The 26,092-nt window shown below is 40.6% G+C and overlaps 1 protein-coding gene across 2 annotated transcripts in view; it reads left to right on the top strand.

Annotated features, from left to right (window-relative positions):
- Positions 1-26,092, top strand: part of LOC109871858 (netrin-G1-like) — a 169,736-nt gene that overhangs the window by 104,457 nt on the left and 39,187 nt on the right. Inside the window, exon 4 of one of the 2 annotated variants that reach the window (XM_031807307.1) lies at positions 19,784-19,962. In XM_031807307.1, the coding sequence (XP_031663167.1) occupies positions 19,784-19,962 (179 nt within the window). Of the gene's footprint in view, positions 1-19,783; positions 19,971-26,092 lie in introns of those variants that run through there. The other variant, XM_031807308.1, reaches the window with a different exon arrangement.

Below are 26,092 nucleotides of genomic sequence, written 5' to 3'. Positions count from 1 at the left end.
GTCAGTTTGTATTTATTAGGGATCTCTATTAGTTCCTGCCAAGGCAGCAGCTACTCTTCCTGGGGTTTATTATGGATCCTCATTAGTTCCTGGCAAGGCAGCAGCTACTCTTCCTGGGGGTTTATTATGAATCCCCATTAGTTCCTGCCAAGGCAGCAGCTAATCTTCCTGGGGTTTATTATGGATCCTCATTAGTTCCTGGCAAGGCAGCAGCTACTCTTCCTGGGGGTTTATTATGGATCCTCATTAGTTCCTGCCAAGGCAGCAGCTACTCTTCCTGGGGGTTTATTATGAATCCCCATTAGTTCCTGCCAAGGCAGCAGCTAATCTTCCTGGGGTTTATTATGGATCCTCATTAGTTCCTGGCAAGGCAGCAGCTACTCTTCCTGGGGTTTATTATGGATCCCCATTAGTTCCTGCTAAGACAGCAGCTACTCTTCCTGGGGTTTATTATGGATCCCCATTAGTTCCTGTCAAGGCAGCAGCTACTCTTCCTGGGGTTTATTATGGATTCCCACTAGTTCCTGCCAAGGCAGCAGCTACTCTTCCTGGGGTTTATTATGGATTCCCATTAGTTCCTGTCAAGGCAGCAGCTACTCTTCCTGGGGTTTATTATGGATCCCCATTAGTTCCTGTCAAGGCAGCAGCTACTCTTCCTGGGGTTTATTATGGATCCCCATTAGTTCCTGTCAAGGCAGCAGCTACTCTTCCTGGGGTTTATTATGGATCCCCATTAGTTCCTGTCAAGGCAGCAGCTACTCTTCCTGGGGTTTATTATGGATTCCCATTAGTTCCTGCCAAGGCAGCAGCTACTCTTCCTGGGTTTTATTATGGATCCCCATTAGTTCCTGCCAAGGCAGCAGCTACTCTTCCTGGGGTATATTATGGATCCCCACTAGTTCCTGCCAAGGCAGCAGCTACTCTTCCTGGGGTTTATTATGGATCCCCATTAGTTCCTGCCAAGGCAGCAGCTACTCTTCCTAGGGTATATTATGGATCCCCACTAGTTCCTGTCAAGGCAGCAGCTACTCTTCCTGGGGTTTATTATGGATTCCCACTAGTTCCTGCCAAGGCAGCAGCTACTCTTCCTGGGGTTTATTATGGATCCCCACTAGTTCCTGTCAAGGCAGCAGCTACTCTTCCTGGGGTTTATTATGGATTCCCACTAGTTCCTGCCAAGGCAGCAGCTACTCTTCCTGGGGTTTATTATGGATCTGTACCTTTGTGTGTGTGTGTGTGTGTGTCTGTACCTTTGTGTGTGTGTGTATGCATGTGTCTGTACCTTTGTGTGTGTGTGTGTGTGCATGTGTCTGTACCTTTGTGTGTGTGTGTATGCATGTGTCTGTACCTTTGTGTGTGTGTGCATGTGTCTGTACCTTTGTGTGTGTGTGTGCATGTGTCTGTACCTTTGTGTGTGTGTGTGTGTGCATGTGTCTGTACCTTTGTGTGTGTGTGTATGCATGTGTCTGTACCTTTGTGTGTGTGTGCATGTGTCTGTACATTTGTGTGTGTGTGTGTGTGTGCATGTGTCTGTACCTTTGTGTGTGTGTGCATGTGTCTGTACCTTTGTGTGTGTCTCTTCACAGTCCCCGTTGTTCCACAAGGTGTATTTTTACCTACTTTTTAAATCTTATTCTACTGCTTGAATCAGTTACCTGATGTGGAATAGAGTTCCATGTAGTCATGGCTCTATGTAGTACTGTGGAATAGAGTTCCATGTAGTCATGGCTCTATGTAGTACTGTGGAATAGAGTTCCATGTAGTCATGGCTCTATGTAGTACTGTGGAATAGAGTTCCATGTAGTCATGGCTCTGTGTAGAACTGTGCGCATCCCATAGTCTGTTCTGGACTTGGAGACTGTGAAGAGTCCTCTGGTGGCATGTCTAGTGGGGTGTGAATGGATGTCCGAGCTGTGTGCTAGTATTTTAAACAGAGAGCTCGGGCTTGTCAACACCTCTTATAAAAACAAGTAATAATAAATTAAATCTCTCTTCCACTTTGAGCCATGAGAGATTGACATGCTTGGCATGGCTCCCCAGTGGCGCACCAGTCTAAGGCACTACATCTCAATGTGGCAGTGTAGGGGTGGCAGCGTAGCCCACAAGAGCGTTGGAGGTTGCAAGTTCGAATCCCTGAGCTGACAAGGTGCAAATCTGTCGTTCTGCCCCCTGAACAGGCAGTTAACCCACTGTTCCCAGGCCGTCATTGAAAATAAGAATTTGTTCGTAACTGACTTGCCTAGTTAAATAAAGGTTACATTTTTAAAATTAATGTTAGGTCTCTGTGTACTTTTAAGGGCCAGCCGTGCTGCCCTGTTCTGAGCCAACTGCAATTTTTCCAAGTCCCTCTTTGTGGCACCTGACCACACTACTGAACAGTAGTCCAGGTGAGAAAGAACTGGGGCCCCTAGGACCTGTTTATAGTGTTGTTAAGAACGTAGAGCAGCGCTTTATTATGGACAGACTTCTCTCCATCTTAGCTACTGTTGTATTAATATGTTTTGACCATGACAGTTTACAATCCAGGGTTACTCCAAGCAGTTTAATCACCTCAACTTGGTCAATTTTCACATTATTCATTACGAGATGAAGTTGAGGTTTAGGGTTTAGTGAATGATTTGTCCCAAATACAATGCTTTTAGTTTTGGAAATATTTAGCACTAACTTATTCCCTGCTACCCATTCCGAATCTAACTGCAGCTCGTGTTGCAGTCATTTCAGTCGCTGTAGTAGCGGACGTGTATAGTGTTGAGTCATCCACATACATAGATAGACACACTGGCCATACTCAAAGCCAGTGGCATGTCATTAGTAAAGATTGATAAAAGCAAGGGGCCTAAACAGCTACCCTGGGGAATTCCTGATTCTACTTGGATTATGTTTGAGAGGCTTCCATTAAAGAACACCCTCTGTGTTCTGTTAGACAAGTAACTTTTTATCCACATTATTGCAGGGGGTGTAAAGCCATAACACATATGTTATTCCGGCAGCGGACTATGATCAATAATGTCAAGAGCTGCACTGAAGTCTAACAAGACAACCCCCACAATCCTATCCTGCCGATCCTTGACTCCGGAGATGTCATTTAAAAATTAGCCTACAACACTCTACTCAGCAAATTGGATGAAGTCTATCACTGTGCCATCCGTTTTGTCACCAAAGCCCCATATACTACCCACCACTGTGACCTGTTGTCACGGTCGTCCTCCTCTTCATCTGAAGAGGAGAGGCGAGAAGGATCGGAGGACCAAAATGTGGCGTGATATGTGTTCATCATGAATTTTAATAAAGAAAACACTGAACACTGAAACACTATACAAAAACAATAAACAAAATAACGACCGTGAAGCTAATGAGAACTGTGCTGACACAAGCAATCAACATAGACAATCACCCACAAACAAACAGTGCAACCCAGGCTACCTAAGTATGATTCTCAATCAGAGACAACTAATGACACCTGCCTCTGATTGAGAACCATACTAGGCCGAAACATAGAAATACCAAAATCATAGAAAAACAAACATAGACTGCCCACCCCAACTCACGCCCTGACCATACTAAATAATGACAAAACAACAGAAATAAAGGTCAGAACGTGACACCTGTATGGCTCTCGTTGGCTGGCCCTCGCTTCATATTCGTCACGCGCTCCAGCAGGTATATTTCACTGGTCACCCCCAAAGCCAATTCCACCTTTTGCCGCCTTTCCTTCCAGTTCTCTGCTGCCAATGACTGGAACGAATTGCAAAAATCACTGAAGCTGGAGACCCATATCTACCTCACTAACTTTAAGCACCAGCTGTCAGAGCAGCTCACAGATCACTGCACCTGTACATAGACCATCTGTAAATAGCACATCTGTAAATAGCCCATCAAACTACTTCATCCCCATACTGTTATTTGTTTTTCTCCTTTGCACCCCTGTATCTCTACTTGCATATTCATCTTCTGCACATCTATCACTCCAGTGTTTAATTGCTAAATTGTAATTATTTTGCCACTGTGGCCTGTTTATTGCCTTACCTCCTCACGCCATTTGCACACACTGTATATCGACTTTTTTCTATTGTGTTATTGCCTGTATGTTTGTTTATTCCATGTGTAACTCTGTGTTGTTGTTCATGTCGCACTGCTTTGCTTTATCTTGGCCAGGTCGCAGTTGTAAATGAGAACTGTAACGGTTGTCGTTGGTGGAAGAAGGAGAGGACCAAGGTGCAGCGTGGTCATGATCTTTAAATTTTTGTTTTTAACTTTTAATTTAACACTAGAACAAAAGAACAAAACGGAACAAACAAAACAGTCCTCTCTGGACAGAGACAGAAAACAACTACCCACAAATCATAGTGGAAAAACAGGCTGCCTAAGTATGGTTCTCAATCAGAGACAACGATTGACAGCTGCCTCTGATTGGGAACCATACCAGGCCAAACACAGAAATACAAAAAACCTAGAATCCCCTCCCCTAACTCACGCCCCCTGACCAAACTAAAACAGAGACGTAAAAAAAGGAACTATGGTCAAGACGTGACAAGAACTTGTTCTCGACTAGCTGGTTAAATAAAGGTGAAATGAAATACAATTTCATCATCAATTTCTCTCAGCCAATCATCAGTCATTTGTGTAAGTGCTGTGCTTGTTAAGTGTCCTTCCCTATAAGCATGTCTGTGAAAGTCTGTGAAATAGGATTATATCTGGTCAAACACCATTTTTTCCAGAATTTTACTAAGGGTTGATACAGGCTGATTGGTTGGCTATTTGAGCCAGTAAAGGGGGCTTTACTATTCTTGGGTTGCATAATGACTTTAGCTTCCCTCCAGGCCTGAGGGCACATAATTTCTAGTAGGCTTAAATTGAAGATGTGGCAAATAGGAGTGGTAATACCCTCTATTATCCTCAGTAATTTTCCATCCAGATTGTCAGACCTCGGTGGCTTGTCATTGTTGTTAGACAACAATTATTTGTTCACCTCTTCCACACTGACTTTACGGAATTCAAAATTACAAATCTTGTCTTTCATAATTTTTTCATAATTTGGTCAGATACACTTGGATGTGCAGTGTCAGCGTTTGTTGCCGGCATGTCATCCCTAAGTTTGTTTGTCTTTCCAATGAAAATGTAGTAGTTGGCAATATCCGTGGGTTTTGTGATAAATGAGCCATCTGATTCAATGACTGATGGAGCCGAGATGGATTTTTTTCCCCCAAAATCTAATTTAAGGTTTACTATCATTCTTTATATCATTCATCTTTGTTTCATAGTGTAGTTTCTGACATGGTTATCACTATGCTTTCAACCATTTAAAAGCACAGCAAAGTTCAAATGGGAATACAATGCCAGATATTTTGTTTATTTTTATAACAGATAAATGAGTTATCGCTGTGCTTCATCTAATAGCAGAACAAAATGACCTGGATTACAGTTGAGATTACATTAAAAGTAGAGCTGTCGGATTTGAATTTGAACCATTTCGTCGCAAGAGGATGTTAATCGTGCAGCAAGAGGATTTGAATAAATATTTAATTGAATATTTAGAATTATACCTTTTGGAAAAGGTGTTTGTAGGCTATACAGTAACCTAGACTGCCTGCCCACTTTATGCTTTACAATAACCTAGACTGCCTGCCCACTGTAGGCTATACAATAACCTAGACTGCCTGCCCACTGTAGGCTTTACAATAACCTAGACTGCCTGCCCACTGTAGGCTATACAATAACCTAGACCGCCTGCCCACTGTAGGCTTTACAATAACCTAGACTGCGTGCCCACTGGGCGACAGTCCAAGTAGCCTATGTAGTCTCGTGTGAATTCTTATGTGGATGATAATAAAATGACATATTTGGAAGGGGTAGATTTATTTTTGGTTAGCGATTATATATATATTTTTTTACCAATTGCTTTAATATATTTTCAAGGCAAAGCAATAGGTAAAATAAATTATTGGTTGCCTCAGTGCGTGTGTGGATCAGTGGGTATAGCCCAAAAATAGTCAAGAGTCAGTTTTGAATCAAGCCCACTTCCCTTGGAATTGTACTGTTGTAGTTACTCTCTGTGGGCTCTACTGTCTGGAGGCACTAGGACTGTTGTAGTTACTCTCTGTGGGCCGTACTGTCTGGAGGAACTAGTACTGTTGTAGTTACTCTCTGTGGGCCGTACTGTCTGGAGGAACTAGTACTGTTTGGAGGAACTAGGGCTGTCCTCGTTACTCTCTGTGGGCCGTACTGTCTGGAGGAACTAGTACTCTTGTAGTTACTCTCTGTGGGCCGTACTGTTTGGAGGAACTAGGATTGTGTTAGTTACTCTCTGTGAGCCGTACTGTCTGGAGGAACTAGTACTGTTGTAGTTACTCTCTGTGGGCTGTACTGTCTGGAGGAACTAGGACTGTCTGTAGGAAGTAGGACTGTTTTAGTTACTCCCTGTGGGCTGTACTGTCTGGAGGAACTAGGACTGTTCTAGTTACTCTCTGTGGACTGTACTGTCTGGAGGAACTAGGACTGTTCTAGTTACTCTCTGTGGGCTCTACTGTCTGGAGGAACTAGGACTGTTGTAGTTACTCCCTGTGGGCCGTACTGTCTGGAGGAACTAGTACTGTCCTAGTTACTCTCTGTGGGCTCTACTGTCTGGAGGAACTAGGACTGTTGTAGTTACTCTCTGTGGGCCGTACTGTCTGGAGGAACTAGGACTGTCCTAGTTACTCTCTGTGGGCCGTACTGTCTGGAGGAACTAGTACTGTCCTAGTTACTCTCTGTGGGCTCTACTGTCTGGAGGAACTAGGACTGTCCTGGTTACTCTCTGAGGGCCGTACTGTCTGGAGGAACTAGGACTGTTGTAGTTACTCTCTGTGGGCTCTACTGTCTGGAGGAACTAGGACTGTCCTAGTTACTCTCTGTGGGCCGTGCTGTCTGGAGGAACTAGGACTGTCTGTAGGAACTAGGACTGTCTGTTCTAGTATTATTCTAGTTGCTCTCTGTGGGCCGTACTGTCTGGAGGAACTAGGACTGTCTGTTCTAGTATTATTCTAGTTGCTCTCTGTGGGCCGTACTGTCTGTAGGAACTAGGACTGTCTGTTCTAGTATTATTCTAGTTGCTCTCTGTGGGCCGTACTGTCTGGAGGAACTAGGACTGTCTGTTCTAGTATTATTCTAGTTGCTCTCTGTGGGCCGTACTGTCTGGAGGAACTAGGACTGTCTGTTCTAGTATTATTCTAGTTGCTCTCTGTGGGCCGTACTGTCTGGAGGAACTAGGACTGTCTGTTCTAGTATTATTCTAGTTGCTCTCTGTGGGCTATACTTGTACTCTAACTCAAGTAATTTCTGAAGAAAGTAGCTAACTTTTTACCCTTTTACACTTTACCAAATCAATTCAGTTACATGGATTTATATTATTTATAAAACCTCGTATCTCCAAATTGTGTGATTTTTTTTTATACAAGAATGGATACTATTGGTTCCCCTTTAAGTTTGTATGAACTTTTCCCTTGACCAATGACATCTATTCAAAATAACTTGTCATCAAACCTCTTAAGTCAATTGTCTCTCAAAGTTGTCCATCAAACCCTGTAGCTCCACCACAGTTCTTGAAGAGGATATTTTTGTTTGTGGGTTCTTAGCCAGACACGATCAGAGGTAAGTTGCACTTTATTACATTCTGCCTTTATAATACTATATATTTCTGGAGTAAGATTTAGTAAGACATATCAGAAGTATTTATCAGATTGAATTTTGCGTTTGAAATTGTGTTTTGAGAGCGAGTGCGAACCACATTTCTAGGTAGCTAACATAAACTCACGTAAACTCGTACATCGCCTTGGTCCATACAATTGCCCTTATTTTAGTGCCCCAAAAACATAATACTTCCAGATCAACTGTAATGTCAATACCATTGTAAAGCACAATTTCTCCCCTTTCCAACAGAATCAATTACATGACCTAAACGCTGCCTGTTTCTGCATAATTCAAGCAGGCAATGAGCTCCGCCGGGTCTTTTTAAAAATGACGGGTGGGGAAGCAAAACTAATGCGTGATAGTGAGAAGGAGAGATGTTGTGTGGGAAAATTGCTTTTTTTTCACTCGATCTGTCCAACTTACCACCTTATCGCCTCTAAAATGTCAATAAAACACTATAAAGAGTTTATATAATGTGTCATTACGTACCTATTGGAAGGTTTGTGTCGAATTTGAATCGGGTTTTTAGGGCGGTGCTAAAGTGATCTTAGAAGTAAACAGCGGCTTTGAGAATGAGGATCGCATGCAATGATGATGGAAAAAATGACTAGGTATCCCCCCTTACCCCCGTCACTGTCCATTTCTTGTTTTTAAAGGATGATAGAAGTGCTACACCTGGTGGAGAGAGATTGTAAGACATAAATAGTTGCTTTATGCGTGCTGTACGTTACGACATGACACGTCAAGATGTAACGCAGGGTCAGTTTCCAATACTATACCATGTCGATCAACGCTTGAATAGAAACCTAGTTCACACCCCCGATTTTGACGTCAACACAGTCGCTACGGTCCCATTCGTTTTCTTTGTTGCCTCGTTTGAATGTTGCGGTTGCGCATATTTGTACGGAATGGGGTGAGTTTACGTTAACTACTTAGCGTTGGCTAACCCAGAATCTGACAGTCAAAGTTTAAGCTCCTGTTTTTAGCTACCCATATGATATCTTCTTGTTGGCTAACTAGCCACCCGGTCCTTGGAATAAAGAGTGAACAGAATAATCAGATGTGTGTGACCATAACTAACTCGCTATCACATTAGGTTTCTACTAGATAAAATGGTTAAGCTATATAGCTAGCTAGCTGCAGTGTCAACCCTATAGCTAGCTAGCTGCAGTGTCAACCATATAGCTAGCTAGCTGCAGTGTCAACCATATAGCTAGATAGCTGCAGTGTCAACCATATAGCTAGCTAGCTAGCTGCAGTGTCAACCATATAGCTAGCTAGCTGCAGTGTCAACCATATAGCTACCTGCAGTGTCAACCATATAGCTAGCTAGCCGCAGTGTCAACCATATAGCTAGCTAGCCGCAGTGTCAACCATATAGCTAGCTAGCTGCAGTGTCAACCATATAGCTAGCTAGCTGCAGTGTCAACCATATAGCTAGCTGCAGTGTCAACCATATAGCTAGCTAGCCGCAGTGTCAACCATATAGCTAGCTAGCCGCAGTGTCAACCATATAGCTAGCTAGCTGCAGTGTCAACCATATAGCTAGCTGCAGTGTCAACCATATAGCTAGCTAGCCGCAGTGTCAACCATATAGCTAGCTAGCCGCAGTGTCAACCATATAGCTAGCTAGCCGCAGTGTCAACCATATAGCTAGCTAGCCGCAGTGTCAACCATATAGCTAGCTAGCCGCAGTGTCAACCATATAGCTAGCTAGCTGCAGTGTCAACCATATAGCTAGCTGCAGTGTCAACCATATAGCTAGCTAGCTGCAGTGTCAACCATATAGCTAGCTAGCTGCAGTGTCAACCATATAGCTAGCTAGCCGCAGTGTCAACCATATAGCTAGCTAGCCGCAGTGTCAACCATATAGCTAGCTAGCCGCAGTGTCAACCATATAGCTAGCTAGCCGCAGTGTCAACCATATAGCTAGCTAGCCGCAGTGTCAACCATATAGCTAGCTAGCTGCAGTGTCAACCATATAGCTAGCTAGCTGCAGTGTCAACCATATAGCTAGCTAGCCGCAGTGTCAACCAGTCCAGTGCAGCATCCTCCCATTCCATTGCTCTCGCTCACCCTCACTGTGTGTGTGTGTATGTGTGTGTGTGTGTGTGTGTGTGTGTCTAAATGTAATTTCTGTTTTTATGACAAAGCCTATAAGCACATGTCATACAGTCATTTTCCAATCGCAGTAAGATGTTTGTTCCATATCATAAAAATAAAATATAATCCAGCTTGTAGCGTCACAACCGAGGAGGAGGAGAATGGGCCAAGAAAACACCCTTCAAAGTGGAAAGGAGAGGTTCAGAACAGGAAGGATGGAGGGTCAATCCTACCTTGTCAGGATAAAGATGATTGAGTTGACTATGGCAATTGATACCTGCACTGTTTGATTATGTGTTACTTATATGAATCTTACCTGAATACCTACCTTGATGTTTAAACGCCCGAACCAATAGATATCCACTTTTTAGAGCTGAAATACAATGGCCAGTCATCGTTTTTTTTGTCGAAGTATGATATATTTGGACTTAAAGTGCATGACTTCGGATGTTTGGATTCTTTCATGTCTTTTCCTATGAGATGACATGTAAATTATTTGAAGCCTCCATTTCAGGGCTGAGTTTTATTTAAATGTTACCACTCACTTGCCTGGGAATGTTTATTAATCGAAAACTTCCTATTTGTGATTTGTCTGAGAGTGAAACAGCTTTTCTCTGTGGCTTGGGTTTCCACTAGATAAAACTGCCACGAAGACTAAATTTGCTATATCGTTTTAATTTAAGGTTAGGGTTAGGCCTAAGGTTAGCAGTGTGATTAAGGTTAGGGTTAAGGTGACAGTTTGGTTTAAAATCTGATTTCAAGAAGAGAAAATGTATTTATAGACGGAGTTATGAGTTTGTAGCTGTGTTAACTAGTGACGACCCTACACTTGGCCGCCTTGCCATGGAGCAAGTTAAAATAGGGGGAGCAAACTAATGTTTTTCCAGGAAATGTATTTATTCATAATTTATTAGATCCTTTCTCAAGATTCACTTATTACTGAGCTAATTTGCATAAAAATAATATATGTCCGTTTCATATATGATACATTTGTGTGATACTGTATGATTTCATTTAAGAACCCCGCTCTCCCGGTCGTCTCAAGATGAATCGTTTTGACCAAATTTGTTTTCCATGGCCCCGGGGCATGATTTGCTGATTTTCCACCATTCAATTGATCCTAAAGAGAATTCTTCACCCACCCGGGACCCCAGGCCATGCAAAACAAACTCAACCATTGATTCAATACACACTCCAAACTGTTCCAATTGTTAGGCTATCCATATTACCGGGGCTCATGTCCTTTCTACTTCTATGGTGGATTCGCAGCTGCAATTTAGATAATACATTAATATACAGTGTCACGCCCTGACCTTAGAGAGCCTTTTTTATGTCTATTTGGTTTGGTCAGGGTGTGATTTGGGTGGGCATTCTATGTTTTGTATTTCTTTGCGTTTGATGCTACACGTAAAGTGTGGTTCTTGTATTGTTGCTGTTGAGCCCTACAAGGCTGTACGTTTCATTGGTTCTCTCTTTCTTGTTTTTCTTGTTATCATTAAAGAATATGATTAACCTACCCCACGCTGCATCTTGGTCCACTTCTACAGACTATACAAAAACGTACAAAACAGGGGAGCAGACAGGTTAAATACGTTTTTTTTTTTTTATAGATTTGAGATAATTGACACCCACCAAAGGGTAGCTGTAGATTCTCCCTTAGGAGATAGTGGATATAACATTGTAGATCTGACGTTGTTTTAAAGGTACAAATTCCATAAAATGTTATACAAGGTTTGTCCATGTTCAAATTTGGTTACAATGATAACATAATCCTGTGGTTGAAATTTCACCCTCAAAACAACAGCTTGTTACTTTTTTCAATCCAATGTAATTTCCAAGTAGATTCCACGTTACAATTTTGTTGACAAATTACATTGAAACAACATTGTTTCAACCAGTACACAATCACTTCAATCTCTTTAGTTAGACTCAAGAGACACAATACACATTTATACACAAGATAAACGGTGAGAGGAAACCGTGCGGTTTCAGACAGCGTTTTAGATACCTTAATAGATAATAGCTCCACTGTAAAGGAACAAACTAGTGTTTTAGGAATATAACAGCCCATTTAAACTTCATGGAAAGCTTTATTAACAGTTTATGGTCTGCTCTGGTCGGTAGAGCAGAGGGACATCTCTCCTCGTGACGAGGACACACACACACAGACACACACACACACGTATACCCCTCGTGAAGAGTATGAAACAGAACCAACCCTCCGTAACTCTCTGATTTCAATATGACAATGCTGCCAGCAACAAAAAAAAGCATCTCGTCCCTCAGGATGCACCCCTGTGATATCCTTTGCAACTAAGTGGCATGACTTAAACCCCGTGTGTGTGTGAGAGAGAGCCTGTTTTGACTGCTTTTTAATTAAGGGGAAGGTCAGAGCTCTCGGCGTGTTACCACGGGGATACAGCTGTCTGTATAGAGAAGACAAGAGAGGAAAACCTCTTTAGCCATTAATTACATCCATTATACTGTAATTGATTAAAAAGTTAAGGACTAGATAGGGGGAGCTTTGGGGAAATCATCTGTAGGTGCAGCTGTTTAAAAAGTCATAGATGTGAGCCGGTCTACAATGGCGGTTTTGTGTGTGTGTGTGTGTGTGTGTGTGTGTGTGCGTGGACTCCTCACTGGGAGTGTTGGATGAGTCTCTACAGCAGACATGTGCTACCCTGGGAGAGAGAGAGAGATACATAAGGACATTGATTACTATAGCTAATATAATGTTAAAGACATGTTCCGGAACTTTGAAGACGACTAAGTTTTTAAATATTTTTTAAACCTCCCGCTTTAGGTCGGATGTGTCAATGTGTAGTTCATACATGCATAATCTACGAGATGATTTACTCTTACTTCAAATAGCCACGAAAAGTTTTTCTGGAATGTTCTCTAATGTGGGTCACCCCACTCGCAACTCAAGTTTCAGCCAATGAGCTTAAGTCCCTAGGAATTTGAGTGACAAGCTAGCAAGATGCACACACAGCAGAGTGACAGAGAGTGTAATGACATCGTGTAGATATCTGAACCTATGTGACATAGTACACCATTGTTGGGGACCACTTATTGGCTAAAAAGTTAGCCAAAAGATAATTAGCACCCGTAGTCCCAGGGCAGCTAAGGACAATTACACAGTCACAATACACATACTCACTAAAACAATACAACATACAAATACATTACATCCAATAATATATCATTCTAACAACAACAACACTATCATCAACTGTCGTCTTACATATGAGGGACCACAGATAACTCATGTGTACAGGTGTAAATAGGTGTGGATAGATTTTAGCCATGTTTTCAATTTAAAAGTACAATAATCAATGCAGCTACTCAATCAAGTCCATGGGCACTGCATTCCAGTATATTGTAGCTCTAACAGAGAAGGCCGATTGGCCGATTATACTGTGTCGAAAGGGACAACAATCCCCTCTAGTTACAGCCCTTGTTATCCTGGAGTTGCTTTCTGTTAATGTAATTTCATAATTCCTATAATTGTACATTAATTAAATCACTGTATATTTTATAAGAATTCCTATTTGCATAAAATAGACAGAGACCAGTCTCTAATATGGTCATAATTTACTGCTGGTGTGGTGGTAATATGGTCATAATTTACTGCTGGTGTGGTGGTAATATGGTTTTAATTTACTGCTGGTGTGGTGGTAATATGGTTTTAATTTACTGCTGGTGTGGTGGTAATATGGTTTTAATATCCTGCTGGTGTGGTGGTAATATGGTTTTAATATCCTGCTGGTGTGGTGGTAATATGGTTTTAATATCCTGCTGGTGTGGTGGTAATATGGTCATAATATCCTGCTGGTGTGGTGGTAATATGGTTTTAATTTACTGCTGGTGTGGTGGTAATATGGTTTTAATTTACTGCTGGTGTGGTGGTAATATGGTTTTAATATCCTGCTGGTGTGGTGGTAATATGGTCATAATATACTGCTGGTGTGGTGGTAATATGGTCATAATATCCCGCTGGTGTGGTGGTAATATGGTCATAATATCCTGCTGGTGTGGTGGTAATATGGTTTTAATTTACTGCTGGTGTGGTGGTAATATGGTCATAATATCCTGCTGGTGTGGTGGTAATATGGTCATAATATCCTGCTGGTGTGGTGGTAATATGGTCATAATATCCTGCTGGTGTGGTGGTAATATGGTTTTAATTTACTGCTGGTGTGGTGGTAATATGGTCATAATATCCTGCTGGTGTGGTGGTAATATGGTCATAATATCCTGCTGGTGTGGTGGTAATATGGTCATAATATCCTGCTGGTGTGGTGGTAATATGGTTTTAATTTACTGCTGGTGTGGTGGTAATATGGTCATAATATCCTGTTGGTGTGATGGTAATATGGTCATAATATCCTGCTGGTGTGGTGGTAATATGGTTTTAATTTACTGCTGGTGTGGTGGTAATATGGTCATAATATCCTGCTGGTGTGGTGGTAATATGGTCATAATATCCCGCTGGTGTGGTGGTAATATGGTCATAATATCCTGCTGGTGTGGTGGTAATATGGTTTTAATTTACTGCTGGTGTGGTGGTAATATGGTTTTAATTTACTGCTGGTGTGGTGGTAATATGGTTTTAATATCCTGCTGGTGTGGTGGTAATATGGTCATAATATACTGCTGGTGTGGTGGTAATATGGTCATAATATACTGCTGGTGTGGTGGTAATATGGTCATAATATCCTGCTGGTGTGGTGGTAAAATGGTCATAATATACTGCTGGTGTGGTGGTAATATGGTCATAATATCCTGCTGGTGTGGTGGTAAAATGGTCATAATATATGACAAACAGACAGACGGATGGACGGACGGACGGACGGACAGAGTTGTATATTGTGAATAGGATGCTGTTTGGGATTCACAAAGAGTTGTATATTGTGAATATGATGCTGTTTGGGATTCACAGAGAGTTGTATATTGTGAATATTATGCTGTTTGGGATTCACAGAGAGTTGTATATTGTGAATAGGATGCTGTTTGGGATTCACACAGAGTTGTATATTGTGAATATGATGCTGTTTGGGATTCACGCAGAGTTGTATATTGTGAATAGGATGCTGTTTGGGATTCACACAGAGTTGCCTTTTGTTTTAGAGTCACTATCCTGACCTTATCTGATGCTCCTGCTCCACAGGAGGTTAGCCAAACGAGATCTGATTTTAGGAGTAGAATAATAATGCCTTTTCTCTCTCTTTCATTTTAGTCTGATCTAAGTCAAGTACCGGAGTACTAAAATACACACTATTAAATCATAAAATGGGCAAAATGCTCCACAGCAAGAGCTCAGTGAAATATTGTGTAACCTGAGGTGGAAACACATCGGCATGAAAAAGGTAACATTGTCTTTAGACATGAAAAAGGTAACCTTGTCTTAGACATGAAAAAGGTAACCTTGTCTTAGACATGAAAAAGGTAACCTTGTCTTAGACATGAAAAAGGTAAAAGGTAACCTTGTCTTTAGACATGAAAAAGGTAACCTTGTCTTAGACATGAAAAAGGTAACCTTGTCTTAGACATGAAAAGGTAACCTTGTCTTAGACATGAAAAAGGTAACCTTGTCTTAGACATGAAAAGGTAACCTTGTCTTAGACATGAAAAAGGTAACCTTGCCTTTAGACATGAAAAAGGTAACGTTGTCTTAGACATGAAAAAGGTAACCTTGTCTTAGACATGAAAAAGGTAACCTTGTCTTTAGACATGAAAAAGGTAACCTTGTCTTAGACATGAAAAAGGTAACCTTGTCTTAGACATGAAAAGGTAACCTTGTCTTAGACATGAAAAAGGTAACCTTGTCTTAGACATGAAAAAGGTAACCTTGTCTTAGACATGAAAAAGGTAACCTTGTCTTTAGACATGAAAAAGGTAACCTTGTCTTAGACATGAAAAAGGTAACCTTGTCTTAGACATGAAAAGGTAACCTTGTCTTAGACATGAAAAAGGTAACCTTGTCTTAGACATGAAAAGGTAACCTTGTCTTAGACATGAAAAAGGTAACCTTGCCTTTAGACATGAAAAAGGTAACCTTGTCTTAGACATGAAAAAGGTAACCTTGTCTTAGACATGAAAAGGTAACCTTGTCTTAGACATGAAAAGGTAACCTTGCCTTTAGACATGAAAAAGGTAACGTTGTCTTAGACATGAAAAAGGTAACCTTGTCTTAGACATGAAAAAGGTAACCTTGTCTTAGACATGAAAAAGGTAACCTTGTCTTAGACATGAAAAAGGTAACCTTGTCTTAGACATGAAAAAGGTAACCTTGTCTTAGACATGAAAAAGGTAACCTTGTCTTTAGACATGAAAAAGGTAACCTTGTCTTAGACATGAAAAAGGTAACGTTGTCTTAGACATGAAAAAGGTAACCTTGTCTTAGACATGAAAAAGGTAACCTTGTCTTAGACATGAAAAGGTAACCTTGTCTTTAGGCATGAAAAAGGTAACCTTGTCTTAGACATGAAAAGGTAACCTTGTCTTTAGACATGAAAAAGGTAACCTTGTCTTTAGACATGAAAAGGTAACCTTGTCTTAGACATGAAAAGGTAACCTTGTCTTAGACATGAAAAAGGTAACCTTGTCTTAGACATGAAAAAGGTAACGTTGTCTTAGACATGAAAAAGGTAACGTTGTCTTAGACATGAAAAAGGTAACCTTGTCTTAGACATGAAAAGGTAACCTTGTCTTTAGACATGAAAAAGGTAACCTTGTCTTTAGACATGAAAAGGTAACCTTGTCTTAGACATGAAAAAGGTAACCTTGTCTTAGACATGAAAAAGGTAACCTTGTCTTAGACATGAAAAAGGTAATGTTGTCTTAGACATGAAAAAGGTAACCTTGTCTTAGACATGAAAAAGGTAACCTTGTCTTAGACATGAAAAGGTAACGTTGTCTTAGACATGAAAAAGGTAATGTTGTCTTAGACATGAAAAAGGTAACGTTGTCTTAGACATGAAAAAGGTAACCTTGTCTTTAGACATGAAAAAGGTAACCTTGTCTTAGACATGAAAAAGGTAACGTTGTCTTAGACATGAAAAAGGTAACCTTGTCTTAGACATGAAAAATGTAACGTTGTCTTAGACATGAAAAAGGGAACGTTGTCTTAGACATGAAAAAGGTAACGTTGTCTTAGACATGAAAAAGGTAACCTTGTCTTTAGACATGAAAAAGGTAACCTTTTTCTTAGACATGAAAAAGGTAACCTTGTCTTAGACATGAAAAAGGTAACCTTGTCTTAGACATGAAAAAGGTAACCTTGTCTTAGACATGAAAAGGTAACCTTGTCTTTAGGCATGAAAAAGGTAACCTTGTCTTAGACATGAAAAGGTAACCTTGTCTTTAGACATGAAAAAGGTAACCTTGTCTTTAGACATGAAAAGGTAACCTTGTCTTAGACATGAAAAGGTAACCTTGTCTTAGACATGAAAAAGGTAACCTTGTCTTAGACATGAAAAAGGTAACGTTGTCTTAGACATGAAAAAGGTAACGTTGTCTTAGACATGAAAAAGGTAACCTTGTCTTAGACATGAAAAGGTAACCTTGTCTTTAGACATGAAAAAGGTAACCTTGTCTTTAGACATGAAAAGGTAACCTTGTCTTAGACATGAAAAAGGTAACGTTGTCGTAGACATGAAAAAGGTAATGTTGTCTTAGACATGAAAAAGGCAACGTTGTCTTAGACATGAAAAAGGTAACCTTGTCTTAGACATGAAAAAGGTAACCTTGTCTTAGACATGAAAAAGGTAACCTTGTCTTAGACATGAAAAAGGTAACCTTGTCTTAGACATGAAAAAGGTAACCTTGTCTTAGACATGAAAAAGGTAACCTTGTCTTAGACATGAAAATGGTAACCTTGTCTTTAGACATGAAAAAGGTAACCTTGTCTTAGACATGAAAAAGGTAACCTTGTCTTAGACATGAAAAAGGTAACGTTGTCTTAGACATGAAAAAGGTAATGTTGTCTTAGACATGAAAAAGGTAACGTTGTCTTAGACATGAAAAAGGTAACGTTGTCTTAGACATGAAAAAGGTAACCTTGTCTTAGAAATGAAAAAGGTAACCTTGTCTTAGACATGAAAAGGTAACGTTGTCTTAGACATGAAAAGGGTAATGTTGTCTTAGACATGAAAAAGGTAACCTTGTCTTTAGACATGAAAAAGGTAACCTTGTCTTAGACATGAAAAAGGTAACGTTGTCTTAGACATGAAAAAGGTAACCTTGTCTTAGACATGAAAAAGGTAACCTTGTCTTAGACATGAAAAAGGTAACCTTGTCTTAGACATGAAAAAGGTAACCTTGTCTTTAGGCATGAAAAAGGTAACCTTGTCTTAGACATGAAAAGGTAACCTTGTCTTTAGACATGAAAAGGTAACCTTGTTTTAGACATGAAAAAGGTAACCTTGTCTTAGACATGAAAAAGGTAACCTTGTCTTAGACATGAAAAAGGTAACGTTGTCTTAGACATGAAAAAGGTAACCTTGTCTTAGACATGAAAAAGGTAACCTTGTCTTAGACATGAAAAAGGTAACGTTGTCTTAGACATGAAAAAGGTAACCTTGTCTTAGACATGAAAAAGGTAACCTTGTCTTAGACATGAAAAGGTAACCTTGTCTTTAGGCATGAAAAAGGTAACCTTGTCTTAGACATGAAAATGTAACGTTGTCTTAGACATGAAAAAGGTAACCTTGTCTTTAGACATGAAAAAGGTAACCTTGTCTTAGACATGAAAAAGGTAACCTTGTCTTAGACATGAAAATGGTAACCTTGTCTTTAGACATGAAAAAGGTAACCTTGTCTTAGACATGAAAAAGGTAACGTTGTCTTAGACATGAAAAAGGTAACCTTGTCTTAGACATGAAAAGGTAACCTTGTCTTAGACATGAAAAGGTAACCTTGTCTTTAGGCATGAAAAAGGTAACCTTGTCTTAGACATGAAAAGGTAACCTTGTCTTTAGACATGAAAAAGGTAACCTTGTCTTAGACATGAAAAGGTAACCTTGTCTTTAGACATGAAAAAGGTAACCTTGTCTTTAGACATGAAAAGGTAACCTTGTTTTAGACATGAAAAAGGTAACCTTGTCTTAGACATGAAAAAGGTAACGTTGTCTTAGACATGAAAAAGGTAACGTTGTCTTAGACATGAAAAAGGTAACCTTGTCTTAGACATGAAAAAGGTAACCTTGTCTTAGACATGAAAAAGGTAACGTTGTCTTAGACATGAAAAAGGTAACGTTGTCTTAGACATGAAAAAGGTAACGTTGTCTTAGACATGAAAAAGGTAACCTTGTCTTTAGACATGAAAAAGGTAACCTTGTCTTAGACATGAAAAGGTAACCTTGTCTTTAGACATGAAAAAGGTAACGTTGTCTTAGACATGAAAAAGGTAACGTTGTCTTAGACATGAAAAAGGTAACCTTGTCTTAGACATGAAAATGGTAACCTTGTCTTTAGACATGAAAAAGGTAACCTTGTCTTAGACATGAAAAAGGTAACGTTGTCTTAGACATGAAAAAGGTAACCTTGTCTTAGACATGAAAAAGGTAACCTTGTCTTAGACATGAAAAAGGTAACGTTGTCTTAGACACGAAAAGGGTAACGTTGTCTTAGACATGAAAAAGGTAACGTTGTCTTAGACATGAAAAAGGTAACCTTGTCTTTAGACATGAAAAAGGTAACCTTGTCTTAGACATGAAAAAGGTAACCTTGTCTTAGACATGAATGTTTGTGTTAGCTCCCCGGTCACATTTAATCCAGCTGAATAAATGAGTTCATATTACTGTAGTCCGGTTGGAAGCACCAACCCATAGCCTTTGGTATGAATAATAACATGCATCCTCTGTGTCTTTAATGGGTTTTTCCTTCTCAAGTTGAAGTGCAACCTGCACTGCACACCAACGGCTGTATCCCCTCTTGATTAAAATTGTTGTTATTGTAGAAGATCAGATCATTTGTGAAATAAATCTGATTTAGTGTTCTACCCCCTCCTCAGGTGTAAGTGTAACCTGCACTCCAACAGCTGTGTGTTTGACAAGGACAAGGGGAAGCTGGGGTGTGAGTGTGAACACAACACAACAGGACCAGACTGCGGCCGCTGTAAGAGACACTACCACGGACGACCCTGGAGCGTCGGGTCCTACCTGCCCATCCCCAAAGGAACTGCTAACATCTGTAAGTAGCTTTCCCTTCTTCTATAGAAATTACATTGTTGAAAAATCCTCTACTTCATTGTAATATCTTTACCAGAAGGTATTTGTTGTTATGTGGGTATTTGCAGTTTGATATTCAGATCCTAAGGTAGGGGGCTACCCATAATTCCAGGCTAACACCAGGCTAACACCAGGGAGGCTAGCTGAGGGCTAAGGTGCTATAGCCAGCCCAACACTGAGGAATAAGGTGCTATAGCCAGACCAACACTGAGGAATAAGGTGCTATAGGAGCCCAACACTGAGGAATAAGGTGCTATAGCAGCCCAACACTGAGGAATAAGGTGCTATAGCAGCCCAACACTGAGGAATAAGGTGCTATAGCAGCCCAACACTGAGGAATAAGGTGCTATAGCCAGCCCAACACTGAGGAATAAGGTGCTATAGAGGAATAAGGTGCTATAGCAGCCCAACACTGAGGAATAAGGTGCTATAGCAGCCCAACACTGAGGAATAAGGTGCTATAGCAGCCCAACACTGAGGAATAAGGTGCTATAGCCAGACCAACACTGAGGAATAAGGTGCTATAGAGGAATAAGGTGCTATAGGAGCCCAACACTGAGGAATAAGGTGTTATAGCCAGACCAACACTGAGGAATAAGGTGCTATAGCCAGACCAACACTGAGGAATAAGGTGCTATAGAGGAATAAGGTGCTATAGGAGCCCAACACTGAGGAATAAGGTGTTATAGCCAGACCAACACTGAGGAATAAGGTGCTATAGCCAGACCAACACTGAGGAATAAGGTGCTATAGAGGAATAAGGTGCTATAGAGGAATAAGGTGCTATAGCAGCCCATCACTGAGGAATAAGGTGCTATAGAGGAATAAGGTGCTATAGGAGCCCAACACTGAGGAATAAGGTGCTATAGCAGCCCAACACTGAGGAATAAGGTGCTATAGCAGCCCAACACTGAGGAATAAGGTGCTATAACAAATCAAATCAAATCAAATGTATTTATATAGCCCTTCTTACATCAGCTGATATCTCAAAGTGCTGTACAGAAACCCAGCCTAAAACCCCAAACAGCAAGCAATGCAGGTGTAGAAGCACGGTGGCTAGGAAAAACTCCCTAGAAAGGCCAAAACCTAGGAAGAAACCTAGAGAGGAACCAGGCTATGTGGGGTGGCCAGTCCTCTTCTGGCTGTGCCAGGTGGAGATTATAACAGAACATGGCCAAGATGTTCAAATGTTCATAAATGACCAGCATGGTCGAATAATAATAAGGCAGAACAGTTGAAACTGGAGCAGCAGCACGGTCAGGTGGACTGGGGACAGCAAGGAGTCATCATGTCAGGTAGTCCTGGGGCATGGTCCTAGGGCTCAGGTCCTCCGAGAGAGAGAAAGAAAGAGAGAAGGAGAGAATTAGAGAACGCACACTTAGATTCACACAGGACACCAAATAGGACAGGAGAAGTACTCCAGATATAACAAACTGACCCCAGCCCCCCGACACATAAACTACTGCAGCATAAATACTGGAGGCTGAGACCAGCCCAACACTGAGGAATAAGGCGCTATAACCAGCCCAACACTGAGGAATAAGGCGCTATAACCAGCCCAACACTGAGGAATAAGGCGCTATAACCAGCCCAACACTGAGGAATAAGGCGCTATAACCAGCCCAACACTGAGGAATAAGGCGCTATAACCAGCCCAACACTGAGGAATAAGGCGCTATAACCAGCCCAACACTGAGGAATAAGGCGCTATAACCAGCCCAACACTGAGGAATAAGGCGCTATAACCAGCCCAACACTGAGAAATAAGGCGCTATAACCAGCCCAACACTGGGCAGGTGGGAGGCCCTATGTTCTTCCTGGTGAATCAAACAAAGCTTTGGAGTCTGTACGACAGTGAAGATGCTGGTGGCGTGCTCTCAGTGTTTGATGGTGTTAGCGGTGTACTGTTGTCTTGCACATAAGGTAGCCTACATACTCTCTTTACATTTGATGTGTTTGTAGTTTCTTCATATGTTTGAGGCAATCATTCTTTGAGATTGTGTGTGTGTGTGTTTGTGTGTGTGTGTGTGTGTGTGTGTGTGTGTGTTTGTACGCAGCATATTTGTGTGTGTGTGTGTGTGTGTGTTTGTACGCAGCATATTTGTGTATGTGTGTGTGTGTTTGTACACAGCATATTTGTGTGTGTGTTTGTACGCAGCATATTTGTGTGTGTGTGTGTGTATGTGTGTGTGTGTGTGTGTGTGTGTGATTGTACGCAGCATATTTGTGTGTGTGTGTGTGTGTGTGTGTGTGTGTGTGTGTGTGTGTGTGTGTGTGTGTGTGTGTGTGTGTGTGTGTGTGTGTGTAGGTGGGTCCTTTCCCATGTGTGCATTCCAATGTGATATTGCTTGATTTTCTTTCGCCCCCCCCCTGCGTTGCGCTCCTCCCTAGCTCCTCCAGTTCTGAGACCAGCCGGCTAGCTCAACTGACTGACAGGGCGTTATTAAAAACAGCCGACATTCGGACGCATCTGCACTGAACTGATGAAACCCCAGACCCAGTCTCCATATCCTCCATTTCAAAAGCAATATTACACACTCGTTTGGCAGAAACAAAGAATGCAATAATGGCGCGGATGACACCCTGACATTATTACATAATAATAAAATAATGTAATCGTATTACTCCCCCCACAGATGTGGAAGTTTGAAGGCTTTTGTCTTTGATTTTGAGTTATTTGTTATTCTCTCATAAGAGAAACCTGAGACTATTGCTAAGTCCCAAATGGCACCCTATTCTCTACACTTTTGATCAGAGCCCTATGGGCCCTGCTAGTGTACTGTGTAGGGAATGAGGTGCCGTTTGGGACGGGCCCTATTGCCAACAACATGGGGGGGGGGGTTCAACTCCCCCCCCCCCCCCCCATGAAGCAAGGAACCCAGCGGCTAGGATATTAAACATACGGTCCTACATATGAAGACAAATTTGCTGAAAGTGCAGAATTTAATTATAGTCTAATAACGCTCATCTGTCATGAAGTCCTCCTCTTTAATCACAATAGTAATTAATCTCCTAGGTAGTAACAGACAGAGGGGGGTAATACATTTAGCATATTTCATATTCATGTACAGTATGTGACCTACCATGTAACACCTCAGAGACAGGTGAGGCTCTTGTTGCTGGGGGACCAGAGCTGTCACAATACAAGGGCTGAAGCACGGACCAGAACATATCTAGATTATCAAATACTTTAGATATAGACATAAAAGACATAGGCCAATCTATATCAACGTTACGGTTCCTTGAAGCTGTGATAATCTACTGCATACCAAACTAGGAGTGTGAAACTAGGTGTGAAACTGGAGAGAAACAGAGAGCATTCTCACACTTGCAGAGGCACATTTAAAAGCTATTGTGGCGAAGTGACCTTCATCAGCGCATACAAATCCTCCTGATGTTTCTTCCACATGCTGTGTCCCCATGACAGGAAGTTAGGTGGAGAGAAAAGCAGGTACCCCTTGTGGAGTAATGTTGAACTGTAGAATGGGTTAAATAGAACTAGTAGAACTGTAGAATGGGTTAAATAGAACTAATAGAACTGTAGAATGGGTTTAATAGAACTAATAGAACTGTAGAAAGGGTTTAATAGAACTCATAGAACTGTAGAATGGGTTTGATAGAACTAATAGAACTGTAGAATGGGTTTAATAGAACTAATAGAACTGTAGAATGGGTTTAATACAACTAATAGAACTAATAGAACTGTAGAATGGGTTTGATAGAACTAATAGAACTGTAGAATGGGTTTGATAGAACTCATAGAACTGTAGAATGGGTTTGATAGAACTAATAGAACTGTAGAATGGGTTTAATAGAACTAATAGAACTGTAGAATGGGTTTAATAGAACTAATAGAACTAATAGAACTGTAGAATGGGTTTAATAGAACTCATAGAACTGTAGAATGGGTTTGATAGAACTAATAGAACTGTAGAATGGGTTTAATAGAACTAATAGAACTGTAGAATGGGTTTAATAGAACTAATAGAACTAATAGAACTGTAGAATGGGTTTGATAGAACTAATAGAACTGTAGAATGGGTTTGATAGAACTAATAGAACTGTAGAATGGGTTTAATAGAACTAATAGAACTGTAGAATGGGTTTAATAGAACTCATAGAACTGTAGAATGGGTTTGATAGAACTAATAGAACTGTAGAATGGGTTTAATAGAACTAATAGAACTGTAGAATGGGTTTAATAGAACTAATAGAACTAATAGAACTGTAGAATGGGTTTGATAGAACTAATAGAACTGTAGAATGGGTTTAATAGAACTCATAGAACTGTAGAATGGGTTTGATAGAACTAATAGAACTGTAGAATGGGTTTAATAGAACTAATAGAACTGTAGAATGGGTTTAATAGAACTAATAGAACTGTAGAATGGGTTAAATAGAACTAATAGAACTGTAGAATGGGTTAAATAGGACTAATAGAACTGTAGAATGGGTTTAATAGAACTAATAGAACTGTAGAATGGGTTTAATAGAACTAATAGAACTGTAGAATGGGTTTAATAGAACTAATAGAACTGTAGAATGGGTTTAATAGAACTAATAGAACTGTAGAATGGGTTTAATAGAACTAATAGAACTGTAGAATGGGTTTAATAGAACTAATAGAACTGTAGAATGGGTTTAATAGAACTAATAGAACTGTAGAATGGGTTTAATAGAACTAATAGAACTGTAGAATGGGTTTAATAGAACTAATAGAACTGTAGAATGGGTTTAATAGGACTAATAGAACTAATAGAACTGTATAATGGGTTTAATAGAACTAATAGAACTAATAGAACTGTATAATGGGTTTGATAGAACTAGTAATAGGGATAGTAGTAGGGATAGTAGTATGCCTAGAGATAGTTTCAGGGATAGTAGTAGGGATTGTAGTATGCCTAGAGATAGTTACAGGGATAGTAGTAGGGATAGTAGTATGCCTAGAGATAGTTTCAGGGATAGTAGTAGGGATTGTAGTATGCCAAGAGATAGTTTCAGGGATAGTAGTAGGGATAGTAGTAGGGATTGTAGTATGCCAAGAGATAGTTTCAGGGATAGTAGTAGGGATAGTAGTAGGGATTGTAGTATGCCTAGAGATAGTTACAGGGATTGTAGTAGGGATATGAATAGCAGTAGGGATAGTAGTAGGGATAGGGAAGGTAGTAGGGATAGGGAAGGTAGTAGGGATAGGGACAGCATTAAGGATAAGGGTTGTAGTAGTAATAGGTGTAGTAGTAGGGATAGTAGTAGTGAAATGGATAATAATAGGGATAGGGATAGTAGTAGGGACAGTAGTAGGGATAGGGATTGTAGCAGAGATAGGGATAGTAGTAGGGACAGTAGTAGAGATAGGGATTGTAGTAGAGATAGGGATAGTAGTATTGATAGGGACAGTAATAGAAATAGGGATTGTAGTATAGATAGGGATAGTAGTAGGGACAGTAGTAGGGATAGGGATTGTAGTAGAGATAGGGATAGTAGTAGGGACAGCAGTAGGGATAGGGATTGTAGTAGAGATAGGGATAGTAGTGGGGACAGTAGTAGGGATAGGGATTGTAGTATTGATAGGGACAGTAGTAGGGATGGGGATTGTAGTTTTTGTAGGGACAGTAATAGAAATAGGGATTGTAGTAGAGATAGGGATAGTAGTAGGGACAGTAGTAGGGATAGGGATTGTAGTAGAGATAGGGATAGTAGTGGGGACAGTAATAGAAATAGGGATTGTAGTAGTGGGGACAGTAGTAGGGATAGGGATTGTAGTATTGATAGGGACAGTAGTAGGGATGGGGATTGTAGTTTTTGTAGGGACAGTAATAGAAATAGGGATTGTAGTAGAGATAGGGATAGTAGTAGGGACAGTAGTAGGGATAGGGATTGTAGTAGAGATAGGGACAGTAGTGGGGACAGTAGTAGGGATAGGGATTGTAGTAGAGATAGGGATAGTAGTGGAGACAGTAGTAGGGATAGGATTGTAGTAGAGATAGAGACAGTAGTAGGGATAGTAGTAGGGATAGGGATTGTAGTATTGATAGGGACATTAATAGAGATATGGATTGTAGTATTGATAGGGACAGTAATAGAGATAGGGA

Source organism: Oncorhynchus kisutch, linkage group LG27 (assembly GCF_002021735.2).
Source record: "Oncorhynchus kisutch isolate 150728-3 linkage group LG27, Okis_V2, whole genome shotgun sequence".
Taxonomy (NCBI): domain Eukaryota; kingdom Metazoa; phylum Chordata; class Actinopteri; order Salmoniformes; family Salmonidae; genus Oncorhynchus; species Oncorhynchus kisutch.
This window is presented reverse-complemented; position numbering and strand designations above follow the sequence as displayed.